This window comes from Drosophila subpulchrella, chromosome 2L (assembly GCF_014743375.2).
Source record: "Drosophila subpulchrella strain 33 F10 #4 breed RU33 chromosome 2L, RU_Dsub_v1.1 Primary Assembly, whole genome shotgun sequence".
In the NCBI taxonomy this organism is placed as follows: domain Eukaryota; kingdom Metazoa; phylum Arthropoda; class Insecta; order Diptera; family Drosophilidae; genus Drosophila; species Drosophila subpulchrella.
The window spans coordinates 19,698,404-19,723,058 of record NC_050610.1 but is presented as its reverse complement, the minus strand read 5'-3'; the positions used below and the strand labels follow the sequence as shown (position 1 = coordinate 19,723,058).

Here is a 24,655-nt window from a genome sequence, read left to right as displayed (position 1 = left end):
CATTTTTTTCGAGTGCATCCCAAGAGGCGTAGATGGTAACTGGTAACTGACATTACAACAAATCATCGGCCAGCAAATGTTGGCAACTGGGTGCCAAGTCAACGAACTGCTAACCGCAACACAGACACAAGCCCCCACCTAAACACATACATACAGAAACTGCCATATGGGGGGGGGGGGGGGGGGGGGGTGGGGGTATCATTAAAATTGCAACAGGGCCTTGAAGGAGCAACAGAGATCCGCTACCCGAAAAACCAGAAGACAAAATCAAAAGATCAATAATTATTATGATGTTGCAGCACACCCGATAACGAGACGCCTTCAGACCGCAAGAAGCAAGTCAAGACAGGGGCAGGTGAGACAGGTGGGGTTTGGAAAGTTGGGTGTCAGGCCAAGAAGAAAGGGGTTACAGCCGAAAAGTTCGACAAGCGCATTACAACAATTCCGGTGGTAGCGAAAAAGGGGGTGACACAGAGGTGCGCTTGCTTACAAGTGCAACCATTTTGTAGTACAAACTTCGAAAACCAAAGGCGAAATTGGCAAAACAAAGGGCCCAGCAAGGATGTGGGTCCCACCTCCTCCTTCTGACTGCCTCCATTTGTGGATTGTGGATCTTTACACAGCTGGAGTCATGCGCACTCCGCCCAACCGATTGGCCCGCTTCGGCGCCATTTAGAAAAGGCCCTCAGAGTCGAATAGAAAGAGAAGCAGATAGTGTGCGACAAAGACAGAGCGGCCAAACCAATGCCCAGAGAGCGAGTGCGACAAAAACACCTGTTCCTGTTTCGAACTGAACCCAAACTCCCCAGATATAGTCAGTCAGTACGTCGGCTATGATATCCGAAAAACAAAAAACCTCGGAACCGGTTGCAGCTGCATACCATACCCTCGCGACAGCACAGCTAGTGGTGCTGCTCTGGCAAACAGAAGTATCTGCAAGATACTTTTCGGGGTGAGTGGCGGCTGGCCGAGGCGAACGGTACGACGACCGGTTTAGTCGTTCAGCAGTCTCCGTGCAGTGAGCATGTTTGTACGCCAGACATCGTCGTTGGTCGGTTGTCGTCATCGCTATCGCTATCGCTGCCACATAGCCGTCGTTTCGCGAACAACATCCATCGACTCGCCGCCGTTGCCGTCGCCTTTTCGGATGCGAGACTCTTAAATCCCTCGGAATACCATTTCGAAGAAAACGCGTGGATAGGCCAGGATCTACACGTAAATTCACCGTAAAAAAGAAACCCAGTGTGTTCTGTGCCGCGTTCATAATTGAGAGTAATTCAAAGCAAAACTTCATGGAATAAATAACACCGTACAAGTGCCTTACACAAAAATAATATATCCACGCTCAATGCCGGAAACTTCTTGAGTCTGGCACCCAAAAGCGCTCGCTCTCAAGATCCCTAACCCACAAAAAATCTCGAGTGTGCTTCGCCGAGTGTCCTGTCAGCCAAATATATGGTAATGGCAGAGATTGGTGGCCATTTGGCTCACCAGCTACCGTTGCACAATCACAACCACAATCAAACTGGATTACAGCCATCGCTGGTGATGAACCATCACCTGGATTTGGATTGTCATGGACACGATGTGATAAGTGAGTACCGAAATCCAGGGGCTTACTTTCCGATTTCGAAAGGGGGTCTAGAATCCTTGCGAAAGAAAGATATTTAATACTTGAGATAACACGATCATTTACCAGGGACATTCTTCGGAGGAAACAAAGGGATGCATCTCTATAGTTAGGAGATGGGTCTTTTGTATCTTTTAGATACGATTGTTTAGTTTAAATACCTTTGTGCACGTTCAATACTTGGCTGTATTTTTCCACCCTTGTACCTTTATTATTACTATTGTATTCCCCTAGTTAGTTATGATTACCTTTTCTGATACTTGGATTTCGATATGTAAGCAAAAACAAAGGTTTAATATGTTTTTAATATATAGAAGGATACTTATAAATCGGCTATTAAGCATCAGTTTCCATAATCCACAGTTTTATTTCAAACCCTATCCATATTAAAACCAAATTAACATCATTACATAGATCAAGCATGAGTGTCGAATCATTTACCGCTAATAAAGCTATTTAATGCAGTTAATGACTTATTTATGGCTATTGCCGTAGTCTCCAAATAAAAATTGCCAAATTAAATTGTCATTAAAACAGAGTGAAGCCGAGTGTAGTCACTGAGCTGTAACTTTCTCGCGTAAATATAGAAAATAAATAAAGAAAGTCAATTTTTGGTCATTAAAAGCATATAAAATAGATAAAAGCCGTGTTAACAAATGCTTGCCTTAAAATTATAGTTGTAAACTAGTTTTTATACCTCTAAAAACCCAGAGATACCAGATATCAAAGATCAAGGCTTGGATGCAAAGGTTCCGAACTGAAAAATCTTGAACTGTTAGCCAAGTTTATTTGTAATGAAGGTTAAAGTTATTTTTATACGAAACCCATTAAAAAGGTTAGGCACGCACTGAACTCTTTCTTGCCTTGAAATCTTTTTATTTTGCCAATGGATGTCATGTGGACAAGGCTGAAAAATAAACCTTATAATGAGATACAGGAGAGGTGGACTGAGGTATAAACAATTAAAAACGGAAAAATAATAATAAGAAAAATTAACCTATAAATAATTTTTAGTGAGCAATTCCAGAGTCAAATTGGGCGATAAATTGTATATATTGAAAGACTTTCTGCGGCTATATCTTAAAGTCCAGATCTTTTTGAGTAACAGTCGCTGCAACTTTTGTAATGGGCTTAGACCCAATCTCGACCTGTCATTTTTTGTTATTGTTCGGCAATAACTTTTAAATTATAGCCTTATTTTATTTTAAGCACACTTTACATATAATATAAAAGCCAATTAACGGTTGAATGACACTTTAATGTTGGGCAATTAAGCGCGCGGCCAAGCAATTGCACGAAAAAAGCGACCTGAAAGTGATCAAAAATGTATCCCATGCGATAATGTGACAAATTTTTAACTAGACAAAAGTTTGTTAACCAAAAATGCATTTTATATATTCATAAACCAAGAGTGTCATTAAAAAATGCTTTCTGTGTGTGACAGAGGTATGAATATATTTTATTCAAATTTTATTTCGTATGCTAAATTGTGACAAATGTTTTGGCTGACAGTTGTCTAACCAAACGAACGACCGCAGAACACAAAAAAGCCAAACAAAAAACGGGGAAAAAAGAGGAAAACATGAAAAATCATAATCATAAGCACAAATCCAATGGTTCGGGGAAAATTGAATTATAAATGAGGCAGGAATAATGCAAAGTAAGCATTTCCATGCCAGTGTAAAACATTTAAATTGCAACCAAATTTTGTAATTGTAATTTAAATTCAAATTACTTGTCGGCCATGAAACGATGTTAAATATTTAATGCCCGAACATTTTAATTTGAAAACTTTGTGAAAAGTTTCTGTGTGCTTAGTTTCTGTGTGTTGTGTGTGTGTGTTGGCTGACAAAACTTTAAGTTAGAGTTTTTGTAGCTTCAAGTTGATATTTGAAATGAAAACAATTTTTGTAATTTTTGTTTTCCCTTCTAGTACCTGCCAGCTCCTCTCTCTTTTGTTAGTTCACTCGGTTCCGAGGCGAGTTTTGTTTGTTTGTTGATTTTTTGAGCGCTGTAAACATATTAATGAGTTTTCCATGTCACAGACCCAGGCCTCCAGTCAACATGTCGTTGCTAACTTCTCAAGTAGTCGTTAAATTAATTAAATATAGTAGAAACAAAAAGAAATCGCCATCTGAAGTTTTGTTTACTCTCTGTGCTCTATAGAAAATTAAGTTGCTAATCGTTGCATACATCGGGGCGTTGAACTAGTTTCGGTTTTTCATGTTCGTGGTGGCCATAAAATTGTACAACTTTATGTTGAAGACCATAAAAAATTGACAATTATTTGCGGCCATAAAAACCAAACGATTTTTATTTTTATAGTTTACCAATTAGCTAAAAATTTGAATAAAAACGGTGGGGGGAAGCATCGATATTTGCCTTGTACATGTTCCCTAATCTAATTTATATTAATTCCATTTAAATTACACGCCAACCCAACTCATCGTATGCTAATTTGTATTTTCGATGTATAAGCACAAAAACGAAAAAACAAAAACCTTTCCAAAGTTAATTGTGAAAAATTGATTGGGCAAATGTTTAGCCAATGCACGAAAAAGTTTAAATAATTTTTGAAATAATTTGTAAAGTGTCAATCGCGGGCCATATAAGGTTAAGTTGTCGGCGAACGCCGAAGAGAATGGAACCGAGCTTTCAGATGGGGCTGGTTAGTTAGCCATAGATCACAGATCTCTTGTTTATTTATAGAGTTGCTGAAACGTCAGTGAAAGGAAAAAAAGGTTTCGTATTCGTAACGAGATTCGGTTTGGGGTGCCATAAAATTAATTATATGACCATTCTAAACGTGCTTCGATCGTATTTTTATGGAATTTGGTATTGTTATTGTATAGTATTTTGATAGCCTGGTATTAAAGCTTCGGTAGTTTCACTGGGTTAAGGTTGAAAATTGATTGAATATTTGTTTTGAACGTCATAGCTTGAGTTTTGTTTTTTTTTGCTACAGACTCTTAAGTTTTAAATTGATTTATATTGGCATTTTCAAGAGATAATGATTTTGTACCATCATAGTCTTACGGAAGATATACATTTTTTCCGCTTCAACTGAATAACAAAACCCTTTTTTTAAAAATATTGAGGCAATGCTGACGTCAGAGGAGACCACACCCATTAGTTAGCCAATGGCAGACAGACGTTATCTATATTTTACGAGTTCCTATCCAAATTCCTGTTGTCCCTGGCTGACATTTTTTTCATTTGCCTTCCCGTTTCCGGTGAGTTTTATTTCGGAATCCCTGCTGCTGCTTGGGGTGTGATAAAGTTATTTAGGCGCAATCCATAAATTCCCGAGCTGAACCCAAATACCCAAAAAGGCAGAGCAGACAGAAACGTAAATCCCAAAGCTTATCTGATTTTGCACTTCAGTCCCCGGCACTAGATCAATATGTTATGTTATGGCCGGAGTTTTTGGCCCGTACCTGAGATTTTGGACCCAAGACAGCTGTGCGCCTGCGCCCTGTGTCACCTCCAGTCCCCCGCCCTTGATATGCCCAGCATCATTTGAAATTTGTGTCCGTGTGCCCCTCAACCTGGTCTAGAAGACAGTTGGCAGATATCAAAATAACTCCCAGACTGCGATCAGGTATACTCTCACTTCAGTTTGGAGTTTCGCCTTTTTTTGCATTAATTAACAGCTCGCTGAGTTGAGAAATTAGGGAATTATGCCTGGAATTTCCGTTCGCCCGATGAGCCAAATAAATACAGCTTTATTGGAGGTCTGATTAGCTGATTAGCTAAGAAAGAGTCTCAGATGGTATTGAGGGAAGCGTGATAATCATGGGAAAGCAAGTTTATTAGAAACAATACTTTTATGGGGATTTTAATTCGTATACATAACATTTTACTTTTTATTTAACCATTAAATCTATTATGCACCACCAATCAACCAGTTTAACAAGATATATTCCATATTCAAAAACAATCTTTCGATTGACCCAAAAATTGAAGACCTTAAACTTGCAATTTTACGAACAATTTAAGGAAAATGGAAGGCCCAAATGTTAAGTAACGATGTGATGGTGTAACGACCTGATTAAAGTGCTCTCCGTTTAATGCAAAATATTCCACTCCGTGGTATTTTTAACTGAAATGTTTTTTAAGGCCCAGTGACTCCGTCGAAGCTCTCTAACCTAATTAATGCATTTCAAGATATTCTTAAAGCCCCGCGCCCCATGGAATTGGGCATATTAAAGCAGCCGCCTGCCTATTAAAGTGCAATTAAAATTTTTTTTTGAATTCTCGGTGTCGTTTTTTTTTTCTCTCACATTTTTTTTTTATAAAGTTCATTCAAGGTGTCAGCAGCTTGTCAAGGTAAGAGGCGGCTACTGTTTGCTCGGACGGAGAAAAAAATATTAAATTTCAACTGGGGAAATCGCCGAGAGAACCCAGGAGGGAGAAACCAGGGAAGCGGAGAACTGATAAATGTGCAGGCCAAAAATTAGTTGGGAGTTAAACAAACAGAAAATAAAAGAACAACTGACGGGCCACGCCCGTTTATCGCGTGAGGATTGGAAAACCAGGAGGAGCCCGGAAAAGTCGAGCGTGTGGGGGGAAAACTCGTGCCTCTCTCCAGGCGCTCATTAAGACCAGCGAGCGTTTTGCATTTCCCGCTGGGATTTTCGGTGGAGCACCCGCTGCGCCATATGACACCTGGCCAAATACATATATAATAGGGATATATATACAAACTACCATCTATATAAGTGTGAGGCGGCAGCTCAGGTGCAACCGGGATATATCCCATGTGTGGCATTTTGGCGTGTTGCATGCAATGCGGTGGCCACTTTAATGGCGTCGTTTTTAAAGCTTTATTCTGGCCCATACCCCATGCCCACTCTAGCCGCTGCCTTTATGAGTGTCACTTTTATAACCCTTGTTTTAATGACTAATTAAGCATGAAAGACAATAAAAAGAGCCTTAGGTAAGACCCCTAAAAAACAGAGCGCGGCCAGAAGTGAAGAGGCTGTCTAGAAAAAACAAACTTTTATGTGAGTTCTATAAAGTGTGGACTTCAAATACTTGCCGCTGGCGTCAGTGAAGACGTTAGAGAATCAGAATCCCAGACGCCACTTGAGCAGATTGCATAATCCATCCAAAAAAAAAAAATCGGGATCAAAATTGAAGAGCAGTAGTCGTAGTAGTGGCCATATCCCATTACAATTCGGGGGTGTACCAGATCCATCTTGTTTGTTCATTTAGGGCCACTCCACTCAATGTCAAGTGGCCGCTTCAACAGGTTGGACCGCCCGTTGAGGTCCAGACTTATGAATCCGAAAACCCCGGTCTCAAAAAGGCGAGACCAATTTCGAATGTCGCGCCACGGGGCGACTCATTCAGCGTTTTTGGTTATGGTATAAGTTCATATATACATATATAGATATTAAGGATCGGGACTTAAGGCGGACACGTCGCCAGACGGTAGCCGCAGCCGCAATTACCGTTAGTTACCTGACAATATTTTGACGGCATACCATATCCCGATCGATGGATGGTATAATGGTATATGGTTATGTCGGTCCCACTAAGCCATCTCAAACATCTCTCTACCTGCAACTCGGGCTTGCGGCTCATTATGTCAAATTGAAATGTTGCCACACGGCCAGACAGAAAGAGACAAAGTTACGGGGGGTCGAAAGAGAGGGAAGAGGCTGGGAAACAGGCCAAACAAGTTGCTGCCTCTATTTTACGGCCAAAACACCGTTGGTTTCTTTGGCTGCCCCAAACGGAGGAAATCATAACACTTCTTAAACTAGATCACATCAAAATCAATTTCTGAGTAGGAAGATATCTTCAATTCAGAGCTGCTAGCCTTTATTCTTATAAATATTAGGAATTAACATAAGAACTTTAAAATAAATATTATTAAAACACTCTTCAATTAACAGATAAAGTTTGACAAGTATTATCTGATAAAAAAATCCTAGTTTATTATTATTATTTTAAATTTTCACAAACTATTTGATTAATATTATTTTGATTTTTCACTTACCAAAAATAAATTTTAGTACCACCACTTGTAAGTTTTCAAGAACTTTATTCCTATCCTCTAATAATTTTGAATAAATATTACCTTTCAGCATAAATTCTTTTTAACTTTTAAATACCTAAGAACTTTGTATACTTTTATGGTGACAAGACATTTTTCTTGAATTTGTAAAGAGTCTAGAAAATATTAGCACACCAATCATATCTTAATGCCTCCCACTACATAAATCCAACTGGTAACTGGCACCCACGCGTATGCCGTTGTAAACAAAATGTAGCTCATTATGTCAAATTGAATTGTTGCCTACCAGCCCAGTTGAGAAACCGACCAAACAAGTCGATGAGTTTGCAGATCTCTCAATGACTGCCCGCCTTTATTTTGTATTTTTCTTTAATTTATGAGGAAGTTGGCGGCGAGCGTTTTGTCGCCGCCTAAAAGTGGGTAGACCACGGGTAATACATCTTCCCTGGCCGACCACACAGATCAGCAAGTGAATCATGCGGTTAGGGAGATGGTCGAGATCGAGTCCTCAGTCTCGAGAACCCAAACCCGATTCGCAACTAGTCCGGGATAGTCGGGGAATGTGGGTATACGAGGGACGAGATGGAGGGCCATAAAGCAGCCTACTTAAAATGCCATAAAACCGAGCAATTTATTGGAACGCAGCCAGGTTGGCAGGAATCGGAATCGGATTCAGAATCGGAATCCTCTCAATCCACCATTTCGGACCTGCAATCGCATTGATTGCAGTCCGAGTTGATCTCCGGTCTTCAGGTCTGTGGTCTCTGGTCTCGGGTCTCTCGACTGGGGTCTCTCGTATCGAAACATGCCGCTGCGGTGCAAGGCTCCTTTGAAATTCAAATTTTATGAAGCTCATTAAATATAAATTTGTCGTTCGAGGCTCTCCAACTGGAACACAGAGACAGAAACTGAGAAACTGAGAAGCCGAGAGATGCAGGCTGTGTGTGTGCCTGCGTATACGACACCCAAATAAAATAATATAAATTAATTAACAAAACGAAGCCGAAATGAAGTTAAAAATTTGCATGAACACGGGCCCAAAGCCTTTGGCGGTCGGCGGTCTTGGACATTTCTCTCTTATTTTCTGATTTTCATTTTGTTTTCTTTGGTTTTTCTGGAGTTGCGTGTGCGTAATCGGCCGGGGTTTTAAATACTCTATGGCATCAGGACCCCAGCAATTTGGTGGGGCAAAGGGGCTTGGGCATTCGGGCAACGCGTTAAATGGGCAACTCGATCTTCGAGTGCCATAAAGCAGGCGGCGTCTTTTAATGAGGTCTTAAGTTTTTATAACGGTGTTGCTGCATCCAACTAGATATATGTAAGGTGGCTTTGATTTCGATTCCGACTTGGACACACCTCAAATGTGGGAGTTTTGAGCAGGAATTTCCAAAAGGGCAAAGTCATAAAATCACATAAGCCTTTGGCACTCTTCTGCATTCTCAAGAGGTGGTCTTACTTAAGGATAAATAACTAAACATTTAAATATGTGTGTCAGTAAATAAATTTTAAAAGTATTGCATTTGCTAAGGAATTTGTTTTACAAAAAATATTTAATATTATTTATTTATTCCCACCTACGATACGAAGCAAATGTATTTCCAGGAATATTTGTTAAGCATCACAGGAAAAAATATTGATAAAATTTAGTTTGTCACATATTCATGGTAAAAATAAAAGGAACTTTTCTCCCAAAACGAAATTAATAGGAAACTGCGGCTTTATTCATGTCGAAAGCGGCTTTGTAAGAAAATAAATAGGTAGATCTGGAACAAGAACAACTGCCAGAACAACACCTCCAACAACTACAGGAACCACTACAACCAGCGACAATGTTCGAGTGCAAAAGGTGCACGCATGCGCAGTAACAACCAAAAAAAAAAGAAGGAAAACACTGAGAACTTGGCCAAAAGGCAAACAAAACCAGAATGTACGGGCAAGGAGTTGGGAAGGTGGTGAAGGAGGAAGGTCCACCTTTTGGTGTTGTCATGTTTGCGCAATATTTGCGACAAATAAAGCATAAAAACTGTTAAAGTTCACACGCATCAGGTCAAATATTTACACAAAAACGGCCGAGAAGAGGCAACGACCAAAAGCGGGACAAAAACAACATCAGCAATGCAAAAATGTGGTCAAATCGCACACATTCTAATTAGCCAAAAGCCGAAAGCAATTTATGATAAACCAAAAGCCATAAAAAATTAGACAAATTAAAATGGCAAAATATGGATATGCAAATCGAATTGGGAATGCAAAAAAAAAAAAATGCAAAGAAAATTATGCGCAAAAAATGCAAAATCGCAGCTGGCGAAAAAAACTAAAATGGTCACTAGGAAAATCAACAATCAAATGAATTAAACAATTTGTTACCACAAACCCGTTTTGTCCAAAAAAGGCTAAACTGCATTAGGAAACGCAGTTTTCCCCCAAGTGGTTTTTTATACAGTGATTTTTCTTTGTGCGCGGCTCTTTTTAATTGCAGTCAAATCAATGTCGGATTTTTGAGAAGATTTTTTTGTTCATTACTGACATTAATTTGACACTTTGAAATGACGGCTGTGGCTGGGCTTTCTCCTTTGACCGAGGTGCGGTTGTTTTTTTTATTTTTCACTTCACTTTACTTTGTTTTCTGAGAGGGGGCGCCTTGTGTTAAAACACCATAAATAAATGTCGCCCGCTTATCGCTGGCCGAGAATCCTGCGTCGGCGTCCCCATCGAAAGACAAATGCGTTGTCAACGCAACCTGCCTAATAACCCATCATGATCATCACTTAACCGGGCCCAAAGAGAAGCCCCAGACGCTGCGATTCTGGCTGCAGCCGAGGCTCAAACGAAAAAAAGACACTATCGGTTCTTGTCATCTGTCGGCGACATGCAGCAGAAGAGGGGCGAGAGGATGGGAAAACTGGGATGAGAATGCACTTTAAAAAATGTATCTAGAATCAAGAAAATTTTCTGAAAATGCTCAGTTTTAGGCTCGTTTATTAATGTACAAATCAGAATAGTTTAAATATTATTTTTGCATTTATTTTATCATTTAAATGATACATTTTCCATTTTTCAAAAACCCCTAACCAATTTGCAAATTGAAAAAATCACAGAAAAATATCTTAATAAAAATGTCAGATTTTTATTATATTTCGCATCGTTATTATAATAATTTATAAATACTATATAATAGAATATAATGTTTCTCATGAATATTAAAGTTACCATAATGATTATCATCATTATTATTTTACCCGTCTTAATTTGTAATAAATAATTTACAAATTTTGTAAATAAAATTATATATTATTGTTTAAGAAGTTGCGTTCTGATTTGTGTCTATTTTTTTTAAGTGTATAGAAGAGAACCAAGATTCAAGTCTCGATTCTCGGGCACATCGGCATTTTGTTTCCAGCCGCCGACACACAAAAAAGGTCATTTCCGTTCTTCGGCCAGCTTGCAACATGCAACAGCACACAGCAGCAGCAGCAGCAGCAACACCAACGGCAACGGCAACACCAACAGCAACATCCACAGGCACGGCAGCAACATCGAGCTGTCTCGCTCGCCGGAGTGGGGATGTGGCATAAATTGTTGCAGGCCCATGTCCATTTTGAGTCCAGGCACTCTTTGATGTCGCGCCTTCAGCAGCCGGCCGATGGCATCTCCCCTTGTCGAGTATTCAAATTTGGCTTCAATAAAACGACAGCCAACACCACCGCCAATAGCGGCATCATCAGCAGCAGCAGCAGCACCACCACCACCAGCACCACCAACAAAAACCAAAACAGCCACAACAGACGTATTCAGTTAACTGCGACGGCCAATTCGAAAATCAAACACTTCAAAGTGATTGCCTGGCGGCGGCTTCTTTTGGTTGTTCGGTCGTCTGAACCCCTTCTTCTCCGCGTTGTTGGTTCTTTTTTATATGCATATTTGAGCAGAAGAGTCAGTTTACATTGATCAGTTATTGGCTGCGCTTGCTGGGTTACACATACCATTTTGGGGATGGCAGCGTGACACGAAAAGGGGTTAATAAAGTAAAAAAAATATTGAAGAAAAAATATACCACCCTAAATTTTAGATCAAATATGAATATGATAAAACGTATATAGGGAGTAATAATGATATTACGTTCTCTGTTTGAAAAGTTATATTTTCACATTAAAAATCGAAAGTGAAAAAGACAATTCTTAAATACCTTAGCTAGATAGGTGGAGGAATAATTAATAATATATTTCTGGCTGCAATTAACTTACACTACGAGTATCATCTCCTTCATGCGATAATCATGCCTTGTTAATTATTTAAGTTAGTTGTGCTCCAAGTTCTAATTCTAATTGCTTCGTTAAACCATTCATCTAAAGTAATCTTCATTTTCTTCCTCATTTTTGACCTCCACCCAAGCCAAATACAAAACTCATCTTCTATTAACCCCTCATTGGTATTGTGTTTTGCGTTTTGTGTAATTAATTAGGCAAATTCGTACCCAGACAGAGCGAGAAAGATATATGTACACACAAAATATCGATCGAGATAATTTAGTCGGGGATTCAGACCTTTTTACCCTGACGAACTCTCTGCCACCGGCTGAATTAAGATAATGTTGTCCATTGTCAAAGCAACTGCACAACTGCACTTAATTAAGCCAACTTAAGTCACAGCCAGAGATGCAAAATTCCCAAAACTACAGACACAATTGAAGGTATCAAAGTCTCGGGGACAAACAAATCACAGACCGCAAAACTTCCTTTGAAGTTGTTGGAATGAGAGGGAAACCAGGGATTGTCCAGCCCACGCTCGAAAGACAATAGCCTGGCCAACAAAACATGGCCTAATCAGTGGCCAAAAGCCCCACTGCCCTTCCCCTCACCCTTCACCCATTCCAATTCCAATCTCTGTCCTGCTCTCGCTTTCGTATCTACAAAATTGATGAGTCTGTCAAAATGTGAATTCGAATTGTCCAGCCAGAGGAGAGAAAGAAGGAAAAAATACAGGAACATCCAGAGGGGCACGTGTTCCGAAGTTTCGTCCTCGCCGCCTGTCATCATTAATTTTTTAAATCGTTTCACAGGTAACACGAAGAATAAAACCAGCGGGAAATGAATGAACCTCACTTTCAAACCCGTAAAGGAATCCCAATCCCACAACAGCTTCCAGGAAAAATGACAAATTTTCCAAGAAGTCACGAGCTGGTCGCTCCTCTCGGTTTGGCACTAAGAACTAGGTTTTTAGGAATGAAAAAAGTAGCTATATTTTAAAATATTTTGCAACAGATATCAGAACATCTTCCTTTTTATTTTGAATTTTTTATTGATAATTTAAAGAGATATTACTTCAATAGCCAGAATATTTTGTTTATTTCTTATATAAAGAGGAAATAATCAGCTCAGCCGGGGTGGATTTCTCTCGGTGTACTCCCACCATCATTTATGATCATGTGAAATTCCTAGTTAGGTCCGAAAAAAAGAAGCGGCACTTGCTATCCCGCTGAAAAGCGTTACTCGCTGTGTGACTGCGCTTTGTATTTACCTTATAACAAATATGCCATAAATCAAAGGGTGCCCTGGCCCCCTTCACCCCTGCCATAACCCCCGCCCCTGTGCAAAGACACAAACAGTAGTGGCTTTTGAAATCGCGCCCATATCCGGCGGAGCTTCCATAATTTTTTCGCCCCTCATTTGCGTTTTGTGGCCAAGAGCGTGGAAGAGCCTGGCCAAAACGTATCTTATCGATGCTTTGCATTTTGCATGTTGCCCCTTGTCGAGCAACAGCAACAGTAAGAAAGCAAAAAAAAAAAATACTTTAAAAGAGGAAATAAAAGAGTAGAAACGAAGATGCTGGGCAGCCATTGCAATGTATCTGTATCTGTGAGCGTGCGTGCTGTTGTATCTGTATCTGTGAAGTAGCCCGAGTTGATTTGACTGCAATTTTACTTGTTCCCTCATTTTCAGCCCCCCTTTTCTGTGGCCTTTGAAAGATTGCCGACATTGATAAGAGACAGCGAAAGAGATGGGTAGCAAAGAGGGAGAGAGAAAGAAGACTCAGGGACTTCCACTATCTTTAATTCACTTCTCGGTGGGCGTTTCTTGGCACGAATTCCTTGATATGTTTATTGCTTAGCCATCAATTTCCCAGAGATCAATAGATCAAGTACAAATCAAAGCCAACCACTTCTATCAATCCATCAAAGACACGAAACTTTACTCGTGTACTTAAGATAAAGATACTTTTAATTGCTCACGATGCTTTTACCATGAGTCTGAAGTTTAAACAAAACAGAGAGTGTGGGGAAAGTAAATACATAAGAAAGAATAAATGATTTGCTTATTATAATTTAGGCAATATATAAACTTTAATATAGCTTTCTAGTTGTCTGAAAAATAAACAAAAATTAACAATTTCTTATAATTTAGGTTTAAATTGACCAACTTATACATTTTCTACACCTTCAAAGAAACAGTTTAACCCCCCTTTTGAAAATCCATTTTTATTTGGGGGAATAAAATTCAAGACAAGGAACCCAGTTATCGACCAACTGTCTAAATTCCCACAGAACCCCCACGACAAAGAAAAAAAACACAGATTTTCCGATCGACATCCAATTACATCATATGCAACTCACAAAAAGGTTGCGGAGGTCAAGAGCAATGGCCAAAAAGGTGCGGCCATTAAAAACTTGAACACCTTTCAGCATGAAAACGTGAACATGCCCACCAAGATCAAGTGCTAGTGCTGACATAGAGTCAGTCAGAGTGGAAAATGTTTCGTTATTTAAATGGAAAAGATATAGAGTTGGTTTGGGGAAAAACAAGCAAAAAGCGTATGAATGAGGAAGGAACAGAAGTGACAGGCGAAAATGGCAAACACGCAGCTTGCGAAGCGTTTTCCTCGTTAAAAGTGAAAAAGCCGCAGTTGCCGCATGTGCCACAGCCCCTTTACCACGCATTAACCCCCCAGTGCCCCGCCTTAACCCCACAGCACCCCACATTTCACTCACTCACCGAGCGAAACCGCCGACACAGTCGAAAAATTCATAGACGACAACACGAGACAAAATTGCATTTTGGTCCAATGTGTGCCGCACTGAAAAATCCCAAAAAAGAAAAAAAAAAAGAACCGCGGCGCGTCAACCCCCAGGAAAAATGGGGGTGTGGGTGGACTTTGAGTGGGTGGTGGGGAGCCAACAAAATGGCAACATAACATGCAAAAGATACGCCACAAAAGCGGAAAAACCCCCCAGAACGGAAAAGCAACACACAGGCGCAGGAGTTGCGCTTAAATTCCCATTACAGCCATAATGGCTGCGGCTGTGTGCGTGCGTGTATCTGTATCTGTGTGTGCGTATCCGTGGGTGCCAAAAGAAAAATGAAAACGAACTGCGCAGGATCATTAAAGCAACAGCAGCTCCAATCCCTGTCTCTCCGCCCAAAAATACAGGAGCAAGCAGAACACACACACATAGATCTCAAAATCACACAGAAATTCATACAGAACTCCAAAGGAGGAAAAAATACTGGTCAAAGGAACGCACAACAAAAGAAGCTGCCAAAAAAAAAGATGGCAAAAATGGTGGCTCCCCAAAAAAAAAACACGCGCACTCACATGTCCATATAGGGTAGCATTATATAGCAACATTTTGAAGGCAAAAGATATACAGAGAAAAACAAGAAAAAAGCGCACATGCCCCCAAGCCGAGGGAAAAAAAGAAAAGCAAAAGACTCGCAGCAATTGGAGGCTGAAACATGGAAGTAAATGCCGGCAGTCCGTCCGTTTGTCAGCCCCTCATTCCGTCCATCTGTCAGTTTGTCCGCCTGTCTGAATCCGAATCCGAATACGAATACGAATCCCATGTACTTGGAGCTTGAAGAGCAACAAATTCAAGCCAAGTACGATGGTTTGTACTCTAAGGGATTTGAAGCAGCTACAAAATACCCTCAAAATATATTGCCAAAAATACATTAAATATTAAATAAGATACTAAATTAAAGCAAATATTTTACAAACTAAAATATATCATTAATACATTTTAACAAGATAGTTCTTCAAATAACAGATTATATCAAAGCATTTATACAATGCTTTTTAGATCCATTAAAAAATGTTTAATTTGTAAACTTATTAGTTAATTAATAACCCTATTATTCAGCGATTATTTTCTAAGGCATTCCAAAAAATAAATATTACATAAATATTATAAAATAAATATTTTATCAAATGTCTTAGAAGTTCTTACACATCTTAAATTTTAAACAAATACCTTTAATTTTAATCGTAATTTAACAAATAAAAAAAATAAAGTATACATTTCCTATAAATAGTTAAATAGTTTATACTATGAAAAAGGTAAAGTTTAATTTTTTTCCAGTTTAATCTTAGCAAACTGCTTGCCAAAACATCATTGCCTTGTTAGAGGGTATAGGAAAAAATATAAACCTACAAAAATTGGCGGAAAAAATAAGGAAAAGAATATACAGAGGGAACAGCAACAATAAGAACAACAACGGCAGCAGCAACTTGTCTGCTCCGCCTTTATAAATAATTCATGTGTAGCTACAGCGAGTGCGAAAGATACGCCAGATATATATACACACCCTGGGCCCCCCAGCCCCGCCCCCTCAGACCCCCAGCCGCCCCTTCATCTGCCCCTAACCACTCCCCAAAAAAAAAAAAAGAAATACTCAGATACGCGGCCACGTTTAAAGATACAAAGATACAAGCAAGGCAACAGATACAGATTTTATCTGTGCACAAATGTGTGTGTTTGCGATTTTTTTCTCCGTTTTCCGAATGTGTGTGTGTGTGTGTGGGGCAACGAAACATTTAAAACGTGCTAAACGCGCGTCAAAGTTTTTCTTAATTTTTCAACAGCAGCCGGGAAAAAGTTTTCCTTCATTTTTTTTTTGCTGCCTCTTTGCCAAGGATTACAGCAGCACATAGTCGGAAAATGGGGGGCGGGGAGGGTGTGGCAAGTACATAATGTGGCAATGATTGCATTGATTTTTTCTCCCCATTTCTTTGCCAGCTAAAGTTTGGCAAAAAAAAAAATTAAGGAAAAAGGCAATAAAGCACGAGAAGAAGTGGAGGGAAATGGTTCAACTTAAATACTTGAAAATGGCTGCTGCGTTTCACTTGGCTTGGCCAGGATTTATGAATTTTTCAAATGCTTTTCCCCCTAGAAAAACGGCGAAGACCCATCCGAAAAAGGGAAAAACTTTTTGGCAGCAAAAGTTTTGCCATCGCAGTCTACGGACTCCGGGGAGTGCGGCACTTGGGTAAACAGGGAAAACTCGGATTATTTGATAACAGTTTGTTAATTAGCGCCGTCTTTGGTGTCTCACTTGCTATTTGTTTACGTTTCCAAAGGCATAATTGGCAAAATGAGTTTAAGTTTGTGCCAAAAAAAATGGAAAACTGCAGAGTCAAGCTAAAATTAAAATAAGGTGGAAAAGTTGTTGGGGAAACAAGTTAGCTGATGGCTGTTACTTTGCCCGTCGGCAAATACAAATTAATTTGGTATTGATTTCGATTTTGTTTTTAGTTTTAAGGGACATTGGAAAAATAAAAAAATATACCATTTCGTTAGAAAGAATATAGTGAAGGATAGTTACTAATATTTAGTTGTCCATAAAATATTTAAACATTTAAAAAACAAGTCTGAAATGTATCTTAAATATTTTTTGGATTTGAAATACATACGTATATACTCAAGATTTTAGGTGACCGTATTTGAAACTGTTAAATATTCTATTCATATTATATTTTTCGTTTAAAATATATTTCGTATTTAATTTACTTAAGTGTAAAATAAGCACTTAAATTGAATTACTGAAATAAAATTGTTTTGGGTTCTAACTGCATACTCAATATTTTTGAAAAGCATATTTCAAACTGGTCATGGCCATTTTACACTGGCTTAAATATCAACTAAATGGTTGATTTATTCAAAAAAGTCAATGTTTTGATTTAGTATAAACGTATTTAAAAGGTTTTTGATCTGTAGACCATTTACTTGACCCTTTGTCTGGACTTTTTTAATAAATCCTTTGAGTTGCTCAGGATTCTAGCAGGTGTCACATGGCCATAAGTGGGTTTCTTTTGTAAAAACCTAAAATTTTGTATCTGTAACTAAGATATTAATATCTTTTGTTATTTTCAGAAAAACAACGGCTATCTCACTGCGTCGGCTGTGGAGGCCAAATCCACGATCAGTATATCTTGCGCGTTGCCCCCGATCTCGAGTGGCATGCGGCGTGTCTGAAGTGCCAGGAGTGCAGGCAGTTCCTGGACGAAAGCTGTACGTGTTTTGTGCGCGATGGCAAAACCTACTGCAAGCGTGATTATGTTAGGTGAGTTTGGGGCAATAATATTAGGTAGAATTCATTTCTCCAGCACTACGTCTTAATTTGTTTACTTTTAAGACGAAAACCCATTGAAACTAGAATATGCTGGGGCCGAGGAATCCCCGCAGCTGCGAGACATTATCTAATTTCCACTCAACCCAAGCGATTTGAAAGCTATTTGCTCAGCCCTAGGCACACACTCCATGTCATGCGCTTGGCCTTTCCACTTCCAATTGTAGCGTCCGTTTGTAGCAAACGTTTAGTTTAGGCCTGTTGGCCCAGCCAATTAGCCCGCCGATGCCAACACAAAAAGGCAAATACTCAAATACTCGAATACTCAGACACTCAGATAGTAAGTTCTAATCAACAGCTGGTCCAGTAGCCGCAGAACCCATCGGCGGATGGGGGTTTCATCATCGCTAAATGTATGACGTGCAATAAAAAGCCGGGTTCGAATCTTTTTTTGTTTTGCCATCGTAAAGCCGGCAACTGGCGACCGGCGACTGGCGACCAAAGTCGCAACTATTTGCCATGCAAATCTTTGAATAATTGATTAACACGTGCAAAGCTATAAATTAACACTTTTCCACACACACACACACACTGCACGCTCAGATGATTGATGAACACTCGCCTCAGTCATCGATGTCGGCACTGACAAAAGAATTTTATTTTATAGCCATAAACAAGCTCGACGAACACCCCCCTCTCGGAAGTTCTGAAATTCTTCCGTCGGTGAACTCATTCAAGGCTGTTTACAAGCACTAATCATGGGATCTTTATTCGATTTTGGTCATCCCATGTTGGCCAATAAAAAATGTAGAGTGATTTTCATTTGTTGATTTTATTGATGGTCAAGTAATGTAAATTAATTATTATTAATTATAATTAATATTTTATATATATTAAAGACGATAAAATATTTAAATATAATATATAACATATAATATAAAATATATACAAGTAATAAAAAGTCAAATACAGTATACTAAAAAGTTCAAAGTGTTATTAAAAGTAAATTAAGCTTTGGTAAATTTTATATTATCATATTATTTACCCATATAATAAATTTGTATTACACTTTTTCCAGGTTATTTGGTACAAAATGTGATAAATGCGGCAACTCCTTCAGCAAAAATGACTTTGTGATGCGGGCCAAAACGAAAATCTTTCACATCGAGTGTTTTCGATGCTCTGCGTGTGCGCGACAATTGCTGCCAGGTGAGTTTATTACTTATTTATTTAATATCACCACCCCAAATCCCCCAGCCCCTGTGTTTGCCCAACAAATAACCGAATGTTTACCTGGAATTTTAGGTGATGAATTCGCGTTACGCGATGCCGGAGCTTTATATTGCAAGGAGGATCACGATGTGCTGGAGAAATCGTCGCAGAGCAGCCTCACTTCTTCGTCGGTGGAGAGCAACAACAATATTAGCAGTAGTAACAACAACAACACCAACCTTAGCAATAACAACCATTCCAGCGAATTGGGTTCAATGTCAGGTGAGTGTCGCTTTTGGCCCTTGATTTTGACCCCCCTCAAGAGGTGATGGCTTTTTGGGGCTTGATTTGGAGGGGTTTCGGATTTGTTTGCTCACTATAACAACCCTTTATCTAGGGCTCTTCAAGTTTGGGGACGCTCCATTGTTTGCGCTTTCAGTTGACAGTGTAACTAAATATTTTCTCGTTTGCTTCCTTGTTGTGTATTATATTTTTAGCCATCTTCTAAGGCTCATTCATCAGCTTTGTTGTTTTAGAAAGTAACATAATACATTTAGTTCTTGAAAGGAATTAAAGTTGTACGTTTGATGAACCAGCGATAATGAACTACTTAGAGCCATCTTGAAGAAAAATTAAAAAAGGAATACCAATTATGGGTAAAATATTCTGAAAGGTACGGGTTCAAATTCAAGCTATTAGTAAAAGAAAAAAGCTGTTTCCTATCTTGTTCTTGGGACTCTTCTTTAAAGCTTCCCATTCGCAACCATTGCAATACTGTGCCATATTTTATGGACCCAACAAAGTCGCAAGACACTCCATTTGAATTCCCCCCAGGCGAAAAGTCAACCCATTCGTGTTTCCCCCGCCTTTCGAACTCGCTTTCCACCGAAAAGATTGCCAATCCTAATTAGCCCAAATTGGTCTGGTTCTGTGAATGGAAACGGGAATGGAGATGCAACTGGGGTATGGACAACCCGTAAGCACACAGTTCGGCATCGAACAAAAGCGTTGTGCTCGTGTTTTGTTCTTAGAAAAACAGCGTTACATCCTTGTAAGTGATATAGCAGAGTCAATAGAAATCGGCAAACGTCAAACAATGTACGACAATTGTCAAACCATATCGTCAACATAATCTCATTGTTTAACCAGAACGGAGAAAAACGAGGGAATGGCGTTGGAGTCGTTGGAAAAAGGCACCTTATCAACATGGGGCGGCGATGTCAAACGATGGATGCCAAACGTGTGTGGCGGTACCCCCATCCTCCCACCTATTGCCCCTTCCACCATCATATCATTTTGCAAAGGGTTCCAAATAAGAAAAAATAGAAAAACGTAGCTGCCAGGGCAAACAAAAACTCCGCATTGCATCGATGCGTTCAAGCGGGCAAACATTGACAAGCAACTTCTTGGGAATCGGACTTTTGTTTGACTGACTTCGATCGACGGATCGATGGATCGGCGGATCGACGGGTCGTATGATCAATCAGCCAGTCGGATAGCATAGCGCACCATTCATAGTTCCACTTGCCGGATTGTTTGTTTGTGTTCAACTCGAAAACGGCATGCAGTCTGGTCGAGTGTTTGCCAAACCGCAGCGGTCGCGACTCTTTGAAGTTCGGCACTGGAAGAAATATGTTAATTTCCGTGGGAGACTTGGCAAAAATTTGCAGCCTCATTATGAAAGCAGAAAGATGTGAAATACCTTTTTAAAAAATTAATTCATTTTCTTACCGCGTATTTTAGTACCAGAAATTGACCCAATTTTGGTAATAGTTTTTGGCAATTTGCCACTCTCGATAAGAATTGAATGAGAGAAAATTCCTTCAAAAGAACCACACCGCCTCGATAGAAATCACCGATAGATCTGTACGATCTGTACTAGATAACGCCTTGTTTCGGGGGTTGTGAAACACGACTTAATTACCAGAGATCGATGCCAATAGGGAAACGCGTTCGCCTTTGATCTCCGAATTCCGAGCTCTACGCATTTGGCGATATTTTTGGGTGCAATTGTAGTTGAACAGAAATAAAATAGAAACAAGAGAACCAAGAGCAATCAAACCATCTACCCAACGGCACTTCAAAGTGATTGTTTTTATGCCAAAAATAGCGAACAAATTGATGGAATATCTACGTATCTTTGTATTTCCATGCAGATTCTGGCAGCGAATCGGGCTCACACAAAAGTATTAGGGAAAAGCGACCCTCGGGGCCCTCGGATGGCAAGCCAACGCGAGTTCGGACCGTGCTCAATGAGAAACAGCTGCATACGCTCAGGTGAGTAATCTGTACTTTAAGGTATTTAGTTATAAGATATAAATAAGAGTATCTCAAATTATTATGTTGTCCAGGAAGTTAACTCCAAAGTTTAATAAAAACATGTATCTTAATCAACAACCTTAAAAAAATATCTTCAACTAAACTCCAAAATTCTGAATATTATTCATACGTACTTTTTTTTACCTAACAAAGATACTTAAGTTTATTGAGAGAGGTCTCACCATTTAAACCCACTATATTTTAGTTAGTTTTCCAGAATTTAAAAAGTTTTCTTTTGCTAAAAAAACATGTGGTTATTTTTAAAAATGAAGTATTAGGAACTTTGGTATTTTATATTTAAACATAGTTTAAAATCAATTTTTGTCTCCTTTTAGAACCTGCTACAATGCTAATCCGCGACCTGATGCGCTCATGAAGGAGCAGTTGGTGGAGATGACGAGTCTTTCCCCGCGAGTCATCCGCGTGTGGTTCCAAAACAAGCGCTGCAAGGACAAGAAGAAGACCATTCAGATGAAGCTGCAAATGCAGCAGGAGAAGGTAACAACACCCCCTATATTATATTATAGCTTAAGAAATCTAATTTCCACTTATTATTATTTCAGGAGGGTCGCAAATTGGGCTATGGCGCCATGCAGGGCATCCCCATGATCGCCAGCTCCCCGGTTCGACATGACTCCCCTCTGAACCTTCAGGGTCTGGATGTGCAGACATATCAACCGCCGTGGAAAGCCTTAAGCGATTTCGCCCTTCACGCCGATCTCGACAGCAATGGAGCGATCAACACCCACACGCCCGCATTTCAGCAGCTGGTCAATCAGGTACGGATAAATTTAAAATGGCTTGTAGCATATAAACCATTTAAACCATTTTAAATCATAATGAGCAACGGGTTTTGTTTGTTTAGTAGGCAAGTTTTAACTATAAACTAGTTTGCATATTATAGATTCCAATATTTTATACAATACATAACTGGTTACAACTCATTATGAATGAGGAATAAAATTATTGGAAATATATCTTAAAAAATATGTACATATAAATGAATGCCTGAGACGATGACGAATGGATAATAAATGAGTTGTTGAGTTGTTATCACCAAGATGACTTTGAATATGTTGTAGTTCTGTCGCAGTTTTATTAACTAGTTAGGATAATGAAACACAATGTCGTACTATAAATTACTTATAAATCAATAAAATGTGTTAAATGTTTATATTTTGACTTATCCCTAAATGACATGAATGTGTTTTAAACTTCGTTCTTCTTTCTCCCCCGCAGATGCACGGCTACGACCTGAACGGGATGCCCATCCTGCCGCCGCATCCGCACGCGCATCCTGGCCAAGGACCTCCCCACCAGCATCCACCGCCCCCCGGCGGACCGCACAATCACCAGAACCAGCAGCCGAACCAGCAGCCCGGGGGCAGCAGCCTGGACTCCGGCATCACCTCGCACCACCATCCGGACAGCACCGACTCCTACGTGACCTACCTGGAGAGCGATGACAGTATGCAGGGCAGTCCGTAGACAATCGAACCGAATCTAATCCAGCTTCTTTTGTTGCTCCCAGAATCCAAACTGGCGCTGACCCCGTCGTCCTCCTCATCGGCCTCGGCGGGCACATCGATCTCCTCGCCGCCATCGGGTGTTGGAGCCGGGGGTGGTGGCGCCGTGGGCGGTGGTGCAGGTGTCCTGGGCTTGGGCGTGGGAGTGGTGTCCAGTCAGTCGGCCACCGAGCAGCTCATGCAAATGCTCCAGAAGGTAACCGGCTCCGCTTCCCCCGCCTCGCATGCGGTGCTCTAAAAAGCAAGCAGGAAGCTGGATCGGAAGGAGCTACAGTCGAACTTCACTAACTTGAAAAGTTGTCTTAGAAAAAATTAAGCGCAATAAATTTAATTTTGATGAAAAGTTCCGTTTAAAATTACACAACAAGTATATTTAACCTTTAAAATACTATTTTATTCATTCTTGTATTGACTTTATTTCAAAATGTTTTAGACAAAAACCTCAAACTTAATTTATAGCCCAGGAGTTGTTATTTACGAAATTTATTTTAACAATATTTTTATACAGCTAGGGAAGTTCGACTGTATTTGGGGTTGTGCAATTGTTTTTGCCCGTTTTTTATTAATCTACTCATTTGTATTCTGTATATTTAATTTTATTCTGTTTGATTCGGTGCCAAAAAATAGTCTGTAGGCCGTTGGCATTTTGGGGATAATCTGGCTCTGGCTATCCGGCTCAGTTGCACATTTCGTTATGTAACATACACTTTTGTTGTTGAGTTCAAAAAAAATAAACACAAAAAAAAATTAAATTAAAGTAAGCTAAACAAAAATGCTCACACACTTGAAAAGTTTTTACAATAATTTTTGACACGAAAACAAAAAAAAAATTATGATAACAAAAGGAAAACAGTTACTTCGCATCAAGTAGGGAATTTCATTAAACATAAATTTGTAAATAACTTTTATATATACATAATAAACGAATATATTTTCATTCAAAATGCAAAAAACGATCGTAAGCATTCAAAAAACAAAATGAGAAACTGATCCGTGTGTATTATATGGGAAAATAAAATCCGAGGGGTAGCGATAAACTATAAAGACGCACTTGGCAAACTTGTAAATCGAATTAGCAACAACAAAAGCATCTACGTCTAAGTTCGTAAATTGTATGGCAAAAGAAACACAAAATTATTACGAATAAATACATGCAAAGAAGTGGGGAACTTTATGTAAGTGAGAAACGAAAACTGTAACTAAATCTAGACTTATTTGTTAGTTTTTAAACATTTCCGAAATGCATGATAAAATGAGGGAGACAACAAATCCGGCAGCGGGAAGGCAAGAGAGAGAAAGCGAAATGTACCAAGGATGTTTATAAGCTGTTTCGTAAAACAACTAATGTATTTTCAATAATATTTAACTAATATTAATAATAAACAGTGCATAAGTAATTTTAGTAACTATAGAAAATGTTTAAATGAAATTACAAACGAAAATAAAACCACAAAAAAACAACACAGAAAATAACATTAAAATAAAGGTGTTTTATTATTGAAATGGAAAATAATTTTAAAATGGTAAATGATTTCGATTATTGCAATTCAAAAATGGAGCACAAGTTTTCACATCTTCAATAATAAATAAATTTAAAATTTTA

At 39.2% G+C, this 24,655-nt stretch overlaps 1 protein-coding gene across 1 annotated transcript; it reads left to right on the top strand.

Moving 5' to 3' along the window:
- Nucleotides 1-1,010: 1,010 nt before the first annotated feature.
- Nucleotides 1,011-24,505, top strand: LOC119548317 (insulin gene enhancer protein isl-1). Its single transcript, XM_037855497.1, has 9 exons — nucleotides 1,011-1,594; nucleotides 17,800-17,989; nucleotides 19,074-19,204; nucleotides 19,301-19,489; nucleotides 21,364-21,484; nucleotides 21,862-22,024; nucleotides 22,090-22,305; nucleotides 22,766-22,994; nucleotides 23,058-24,505. The coding sequence occupies exons 1-9, from the start codon at nucleotides 1,456-1,458 to the stop codon at nucleotides 23,288-23,290; spliced, it is 1,611 nt and encodes a 536-aa protein (XP_037711425.1). The 5' UTR covers nucleotides 1,011-1,455; the 3' UTR covers nucleotides 23,291-24,505.
- Nucleotides 24,506-24,655: the final 150 nt, after the last annotated feature.

What these genes read in the sequence shown, in the direction of transcription:
- LOC119548317 (XM_037855497.1), top strand. Translation starts at nt 1,456, where the DNA reads ATGGTAATGGCAGAGATTGGTGGCCATTTGGCTCACCAGCTACCGTTG. An exon ending in TGCAAGCGTGATTATGTTAG is followed by an intron (nt 17,990 to 19,073) that starts GTGAGTTTGGGG and finishes CACTTTTTCCAG; the next exon opens with GTTATTTGGTACAAAATGTG. An exon ending in CTACCTGGAGAGCGATGACA is followed by an intron (nt 22,995 to 23,057) that starts GTATGCAGGGCA and finishes TGTTGCTCCCAG; the next exon opens with AATCCAAACTGGCGCTGACC.